Source organism: Aspergillus saccharolyticus (genome assembly GCF_003184585.1).
Source record: "Aspergillus saccharolyticus JOP 1030-1 unplaced genomic scaffold BP01scaffold_40, whole genome shotgun sequence".
Lineage (NCBI taxonomy): Eukaryota > Fungi > Ascomycota > Eurotiomycetes > Eurotiales > Aspergillaceae > Aspergillus > Aspergillus saccharolyticus.
In genome coordinates, this window is record NW_020290650.1 from 23814 (window position 1) to 32181 (window position 8368).

The following is an 8368-nucleotide window of genomic DNA, read 5'->3' on the forward strand; positions in this document are numbered from 1 at the left end:
GCATCCAAGCACCAACTTACAACTCCCGACACAGTACACACACCATCTCAGCCTTCATTCGAGTCGATTTTCTCCCCAGAGTCAGAACACCCACCGACCTATCTCAATGGCGGAAATGACAAGACAGAGGCAATTCCATCGTAGATCCCGAAAACGGATGTCGAACCTGTCAGTCTGTGACCAGCCACCATACGCCCTCGGTTAATGCCCACTAATTGATCCAGCATTCTCACGATCTACAGAGCCAGACATGTCAAATGTGATGAAACACCGGTGCGTGCAATCAATGCACCTCCACCGGGCGTCAGTGCGAGTACGATGCTAGTCGACTTCCACCCGTCTCCGGAGCAGCCGCAAGGGCCGTATGGCCGCAATTCGTCATCCCGAGTGCCCTTATCACCCGACCAGATACAAGCACAGATGAGAGACGGTGTTTCCGCGTCTTCCTCTCCACACGGTGCCAATGATGGTTGGATCGCAGCGATTTGTGCTGCAGATCACCAATGCGGAACCGGCAGCCTATCACGCCTTCGTGGCTCTGAGTACGCTTCATGAGGACGTTGAGATGCGAGGTCCTGGGTGGGCCAGATGTCCGTGCATGATGCGCATCACCAATTTGCATTTGAGCAATACGCCAAGGACGATGGCCATATTACGGCGACGCTTGGCATCGAATGACCCTTAGGTCCGGCAGCGGGTTTTGATGTGCCGTGTCATATTCATCTGCACCGAGCTGATCCAAGGCAACTACAAGAGCGCAGGCGTGCATCTGCGGCGAGGGTTCCAGCTCGTGGGGCAAAGTGACGAATACTGGAGGCACCACCCCAGACAAGGCTCGGTGCCGACTGCACAACGCCGGCATGGGCCCACGATCGAGGCTGCGATAGTCCAAATATCCATGGTGCTGGATTCGCAACTGGCACAATTCGTACAACCAGATCCCTTGGTGCATGGGCAATCATCAGATTAGAGTCTTCTGACCGAAGTCAACAGTCAGAGCAGCAACACATTCAAGAGCATCGGAGAAGCCAGGCAGCGGATTGGATCTCACAAGGGAGGGGTATCCTGATTTCGAGGGTCTTGGGCAATCGGTACTGCACGACAGCACATTGGGGCCCACCGATATGCAACAACTGGCACCAATGCAAGCAATTATGCGAGCTCAGATAAGCGTGTTCGCGGTCGCTCTTGAAGAGCTCGCGGCGTGTCGGTCATCCACCGAGGAGGGTAGCCGTACTACCGCCCGGATACGGGTGCAGCATCTAGCACTGGCTGAAATTTGGGAGACGAGTTCCGTCACTTCGGAGACTGTCCAACAGGAATTCATACAATTATCGAACTGACTATGATTATTGTCGTCCCTACACCGAGTGCTGGAGATGCAGAAGCCAGAAGTAGGTTCAGGGCTTGCTTGTGATGAGTTTTTAAACCTCCACCTGTGCTATTGCCATACAGCACAATTTGCACATGGACTAGTCGAATGGTGTCGACTGATATACATATTAATGGTGCCTCAGATAAAGATGAAATGTTTGCGTACCTTCCGTCCACTGCCATCTGGGAAGGCTCTAGCAGTACGCTAAGGGTCAAGGCTGCAACAATTGTAAGCAGAGTCAAAATCCTCATGTCTCCACTAAACGGAGTCACTCAAGCTGTATCTTTCTTGCAACTGCTTTCAATGTGGCGGTTTACGGTTGAGGAAGGTTTTGGTCAGGTCTGTGGTTTCCTATAGCACGACATCGGCCTTGCAGAGGGGCGTGGCTGAAGTCCAGTCAGAGTACAAACCAAAGCCAGCAATTGAAATGCTATGCCAAGCCGATCGAGGATGGCGACCGAAGGTATAGACAAATCAAAGCCTTCATGATATAGTACAGCAATCTTGATTCTCTTCTGGACTTGCTTGCTGCCGAATGATGTTGGCCAGGGACTAACATTGACTCTGTAGTCGTGATGAACAAGGAAGGAATCGTATGAAGTTGTGCCTGAAATGAGCAAATCGCGGTGGCTCATGTGTCAACTATATCGATTCAATCACGTCTGTCCCTGGAACCATCAATACCTGCTGCATCCGAGTCCACCGAATGTTTTCTTTCCCAAGCTATCGCTGCGCAGGCCGATGTTGCCGCCGCCTCCTTTTTGGTTTACCTGGCACGCAAAGTCTTAATTGCTCGACCATTCCCAGTGCAGGTGGCATGTCTTGAATGCGTTGTCAGGACTGGCCATAGGTTAAAACTGAGAGGTGCGATAGGGAAGCAGACACAAGCTTGGAAGCACTACAAACGGGCAACGAATGCTCATGAAGTGTATGCCGTTGTGCTGGAGGTGGCGACGATGCTGCCCGCCGCCACCTTGTCAGGCCGCATGATTCTGAGCGCGATCGTGATGACGTCCGTATCGCGCAGGTCCACGTTGAGGATTTTGTATTTTGGCTCGACGAGGTTCCAGTTCTATTCGAAGATATCCTGGAGTAATCAGTCTCTTCCGAGACACCAGCAGCGGGTAGGAGAGCTTCGCACCGCGTTTGAGAGCAGAGATCTAGTCATAGGCATGACACTTAGAACGGTATGCAGAACCTCAAAGCACAACATTCCTAGTATTTTGTACTTGAAAAGAGTGAGTGAGGGCACGTGCTCGGTTGAAACTCATTCAACACTGACCAGGAAGGAGAGCTGAAACTTGGGAAGACTTCTGATTTTTATCCACTCAAAGGCTTTCATAAGCGACTGGGGAGTTCTTCCAAGGCCGAGCGAGCCCTTTGAGAAGTGTTAAAGATCGGGGTGCTTTGGTTCCGACAGTCGAACCTGCTAGAACGGTCAAGGCGCGTAGCAGAAAATAACCTGTTCTGTGCAGATCCGAAGTTACATGCAGCGAAGCATCTCATGCCTAACTTCACTTTGCCATGGCTGTTGTCCAAGGTGGATCGAGAGGGGCGTTTCAGCGATCGCCCGGGGACCAGCAGAGAGTTCGAGTGTAGTGTTTCAGGCGCTGGCAAGTAGACGCATTGTCATGAGATGATGTAAGATGGAGAGAAGGTATGTTAGTTTAATGAGGGGTTAAGACAGAGATGTTTCACCGCTCGCTTCGCAGATGAAGGAGGAATGTATCAAGTCATGTACTCGCGCCCACAGTCATATGCGTCGACGGTCTCAAACGTGGCCATTAATTTGAAGCATGATGCCCGCGAAGGGGTAACCATTCAAGTTAGTTGTATTAGCCTAGATATAGGCCGCTGTTAAGTTATGAGTAATCGTGGCCGCCCGAATCACAACTTCACACCCAACTAGCTGCACTATATTTTTGACTGGACTTGGGTTGTGATCATGTCCACCTGCGTAATCCTGGCTGCTGAGTGTGCATCGACCCAGTCGGCGTGCAGACTAGTCTGAGCTCTAGCAGTCTGCTGTGCCAGGTGAGACAGCAGGTTGTGTGAGATGTTGTAATCAGTTACTACAGAGTGAAGCTCGAGTGAAGCAATCCAAGTCAAAGTCAATCTGAGCGTAGTGCTACGGGGTCGATCTCATTGCACCATAGTCATAGAGAGCAAGGTGATTCTGCCAGGTTGCTGCCTTGGTTGACAATGTTGGCAATAATTTCTAAATGAGCTACAGAAAGCGCATGTTGTGGAAGCAAAAAGAATAAAATTGGTCCGCAAACATGAAAGCTTTTACTAGTTGAACCGCCTATGTAAAGTGGTATTTCATCATACTTACCAAGCTGCATTCCCCAGATGTCCGTACAGCTAGGACTTCCGACAATAAGTAAGAAGAATCTTATTAAGATTCAAAGACATAAGAAGAGGAGAAGAGAATGATAGTATATGTACAAATTATGATAAGACCAAACTATAAGATATTCCTATCCAGAAGATTATGAAGAAAAGAATTGATATGAGATAAGAACTATAATCTTGGAGGAGAGATCAGAAGGAAAATTTACTCATATTACAAGAACCTTAGTCTAGTTAAACTAAAGGAACTATAGTAGCTAGTTATCACCAGATAAGTACAAAGAGATATAATATGTTCAATATTTGGGAAACTGGCAGCTGCTAGAATACGGCCTGAATAAGCATGAATAAGGCAGTACTGAAATACTAGTATAGCTGTTTGATGACTACCGACATACTTTTGCTGTTGTATATCTTTCTTTCATTCTTTTATTTGGCAGACTATTGAAATAGTCAGCTGAGGACAGGTAACGTAGGTAGGCTTCGAGCTGACTCTGCTCATCTTTAGTCGAAGAACAGGACGTGCGCTAGTCGGACGGTCACTCTGTAGCAAGCTCCAGTGTAGGTGCGCATCAACAGCCTGAGAAGAATGGAGAAGAGGCACTATAAGAAAAGCGCCTTAGCTTCACCAAAAAAATTGTGGCTACCAGACTCTAATACCGCGCTGGGCTGCGAGCAGGTTGCCAGAGATGCACTTGAACAGTGAAGATAATTTTAGATAATAGCAATTGAAACCGCCTGAGCAGCGGGGAAACGACTATACGATGAATGGGAATGTACAGCTTTCTATGCCTTCAAGAAAAGAGGAGGCCACTGGCGCCTCCACTCTTCGCACAAAACTATGCGGCTTTGACTGCCGGATAGTCAGGCGCCGCCTTTCCATGCACGCATAGAAAATCCTTGCGTGGCGAGTACCAACTGCGGAAAGTAATGGGACAGCAAAGGTATCTTCATCGGGGAAGAGGAAAGGATAGGCCTCCTGCTCCTCGTCTTCGGCTTCCTCCACAGCTTCCTGCTCCTCCTCGATCTCCACCTTGAGCTTAAATGCCCGGATCCACATGGTAGAGAGTAGGGCAAGCAGTTCGCCATACAGGATGCCGTTCTCTAGGTAATTCTTCGGCTAGAATCCCAGCATGGTGGGGTGAGGGAAGGCCTTATCACCCGCAGTATCTGGCGCGATGTACGAGTGCATCGACTAACGAAAACATTCTGATAGTAACTGGACTCCCAGCTATCCAGGAGAAAGGGACTCGGAGCGCTAAGTAGTGAAAACAGATATTGAAGACACTTTTATTAGAACACGAGATGTCTTACAAGACATGGTGCAGCCTCCGCTCTTGGAGCACGTCTTGGAGCACGTCGTGGACTATGCAGTCTTCGATAAACTGGCACAGCTGCCGGGTGCGACGCACGATAGTTCCCAATGGTGGGTTCGGCGCTAGGTCGACAAATGTTCGACCATAACCGGAGGTGTCTCGGGCTTGCTGTGTCTAGCTGACTATCATAGGCTCGAAGAGAATTTCAGCCTGGAATGTGGACGCAGAAGATGAGCGGCATAGGGGTGTGAAGTCGTAGGTCGTACTGGGTGATGTGCTCGATATTGGTGAAGCCGTCGAGGGGGAGATGCCCGTCTGCCGTATCTCCGGTCTGCTCTTGCACCACCGGTGCAGCAGTTCATTCAGAAAGACGCGCGGCCGCTGGTTGCGCGTTCTCGGACCACGAGCAGAAGGAGACATGTTTAGGGAAAAAGAGCAGGTCTACTGTGAAGAAGAGCGATAGTTCGGAAGACTTGATGCTGCGGGTCAAATGCGACAGTTGCTAGACAGTTGACAAAAAACTTCCGGCATTACACAACATTCACATAGTGGTCCATCCGACACAAGTCAGTACTACTTCTATTATTCAGCTTGGGTACGTGCTTATTGTTATTTAATAAACCTTGGATTCAGCGGTATCATCGTAAACTAATCAACGGACTGGCCGATCCCAATGCAATTCTCCACCTCGATGCAGGACTGAAAGAAGGTCACCCGTGACGCAAAGAACTTCCTGTCCATGTTGTATAATAATGCACCTCTTTGTACAACGCCTATCCTGTGCAGTGTGACCGAAATGAAACCATGGACCAGAGCAAATAAACAACAAAAAAAAAGGAACAAGTTCGTGGGGCTAGGGGGCGTGATCATGTGAATCTTGAGTATCTCGAACAGATGCACAATGCTAAATTGTATACAAGAAACAAGGGGTAAAGGCAGATGGGGAGGAGGCGGCGACCCAGAGGAAAATGAAGCAGCATTTTGGAAATTTGAGTGGCCGCCCGTTGGCGACACTCCAATCATTGACTGCTTAAGCTGTAAAGACTCGGTCGAGCTGCCGGAGGGCTCGCATATCCTCTCCGCCAAATCCAATTTTCTCGCTTGGAATGTCCTTGGGCCCCTCTGCCCGTCCTGTTGCTGGAACTGGGGGAGCGGTGATCGAAGGTAATCCGCCAGGTGGCGCGCCGTTCATTAAAGCCCCAATACTAGGTACAACAGTGCCAGAGCTGCTGGGCTCCAGCTGCTTGGAAACCACCGCACTCGGAGGGGGGATGTGAATGGCGTTGGATGGGGGCTGGTTCAGGAGCCGAGGACTGCGAACAGCTGGGCCGAGACCGTTACTATGCGAGAGAGGATGCGGTTGAGTGCGCGGAGACGCCCTCCGAATATCTGCGTGATGTGCAAGCTCTGATGGGCTTCTATGTAGCATTTCATGCGCTTCCACGGGTGTGCGCGGCGATCGACTTGCAAGCATTTGTACCGAGGACGGCGGCAACACCGGTGGCATCGCGACTTCAACTGCATGCACTGGTCGCTCGTGAGGTGTTTGCAAACCAGGAGGCTGCGGAGGCGGGGGTAAAGGGGTACCGGGAGGTAAAGACGCAGGGTGGTGAGCGTATGCGACGTGAGATCCGGCAGAAACTGGAGGCAAGTATGAGGGATAGTGATGAACCGGAACGGGTGGGGTGGCCAGGGGAGTTGGTGGCCACGTGTACGAGGTTGTATAAGAGGGAGGATGCGTAGCAGCAGCGCGAGCATACGGTCCCATCGGATGGGGAGGGACGTATGCAGCGCCAGCCATAGGGCCACGCGTTACAACGGGAAGATTCTGCTGATCGTTGACGGTAGATTCCGGGTAAAGTCCTTTCTGAGGTCGAACATGTCGCAAGGCGGGATCTGTCGAGGGCTGCTGAAGGTTGGCAGCAGACGGGTGCGATCTTGAGTAGTAACTGATCAGATGTAGGTGTTGTCCGGTGGAGGTGGTGATGCTGAACGACTGCTTCATCAAACCATCAGGCTTGTATCGGTAGCCGTCAGGTCCTTCGTCCACGCCGTCCGCTCGATCATCATCGCTGCCTCGCCCACTATCAGGTGTTTTGCCTCCTCTTGACATGGTCGATTGAGATACGCCGGTTCCTCCCCGCTTTCCCTCCATTTCGCGGTAAGTCAAGAAACTGCCGGAGACTCGACTTGCACTCCAGGATTTGCCATCGGTCCATCTTCGCATACCCGCTTCCCTTTCATCCCACACAAACACAGACCCTGAGCGGATCAACTGGCGTTCTTTTTCCGACAGTCGCCTTTGTACTCGGGGGAGAAGGCCTATGCGACAAGCTTCGAAGAGGATGATGGCGTCCGCTGGGGTGCGGACGTGACCGTGATACGTCTCCATCCACCTTCGGTGATCTGTGTAGGTCCCCGTGATGACGGTTGGTTTGAGCGCCAGGGCTGGATGATTCGTGGGGTACAGATTATTGAAAGCTAGGCAAAAGCCTGGATTAAATGATGATGTTTCCTCTAATTGCAGAGGAAAGTCGTTCTAGGGAGCAGTGTTTCCCTTGTGGGGGGGGGGGGGTTGAAATGCGATCACGGTAGCGGATATTTCCCAGAAAGGAAATTGATGCAGGCGGGGGGTTGATTTGGTGTAATTGACACAACGCCCACAGAGAGCAAACGGGGATCTGATGGGTGGAAGGCGAAGTTAATTTGCTATCTATGTATATTAGAAAGAGAATGAGGTGGACGAGGGGATAAAATAGAGGGGGATGGAATGTAGATGGAACCAAGGCAGCAAGGAAGGGGAGAGAAAAGTAGGGAGTGGGGGTGGGCACAACTGATAGGAGAATAAAGAAGGAATGCAGGCATGCGGACCATATTAAGTGTATAGTTATACAAAGGATGCTGAGACAAGGAGGCACATAATGCAACGGGTTTTCACTAGTTCAATTACTTACAGTGGCAATGGATGGGAGATAAAGCAATGCTGCAGTCGAAGGTAAAATCTGGAGACGAAAGAGAGAAAGAGAGAGCGATAGAGAGCTGAGAAGTTGTAAAAAGACCAGCAGCAGATGATGGTAGGAGAGTAGGAAAGAATAGGCAGAGGAATACTGGACAAAAGATTATTATAATCCGACTAGTAATCAAATCCAACTAAAATTAAAATAAATCTGGAGGAAATCTAAAAAAAAAAAAAAAAAAAAAAAAAAAAAAAAAAAAAAAAAAAAAAAAAAAAGACAAAAAAGATTGAAAAATAATACAAATGAAAGAATAAGCAAAAAAAAAAAAGTGGGAAAGCAACCTAACTTTGAACCCCACAGGGTTAAGC

General features: G+C 49.7%; 2 protein-coding genes across 2 annotated transcripts; one reads left to right on the top strand and one right to left on the bottom strand.

Annotated features, from left to right (window-relative positions):
• Window positions 1–687: 687 nt before the first annotated feature.
• BP01DRAFT_359870 (uncharacterized protein) lies at window positions 688–1029 on the top strand. Its single transcript, XM_025575779.1, has one exon. It carries the CDS (start codon window positions 704–706, stop codon window positions 968–970), a length of 267 nt encoding a protein of 88 aa, XP_025427880.1. The 5' UTR covers window positions 688–703; the 3' UTR covers window positions 971–1029.
• Window positions 1030–6073: 5044 nt separating this feature from the next.
• Window positions 6074–7435, bottom strand: BP01DRAFT_304487 (camp independent regulatory protein; the record flags this gene model as incomplete). The annotated part of the gene is made up of 1 exon (XM_025572162.1): window positions 6074–7435. The coding sequence occupies one exon, from the start codon at window positions 7433–7435 to the stop codon at window positions 6074–6076; it is 1362 nt and encodes a 453-aa protein (XP_025427881.1).
• Window positions 7436–8368: the final 933 nt, after the last annotated feature.

Excerpts from the sequence above, each read along its gene's own strand:
- BP01DRAFT_359870 (XM_025575779.1), top strand. The coding sequence starts at position 704 with ATGTGCCGTGTCATATTCATCTGCACCGAGCTGATCCAAGGCAACTAC.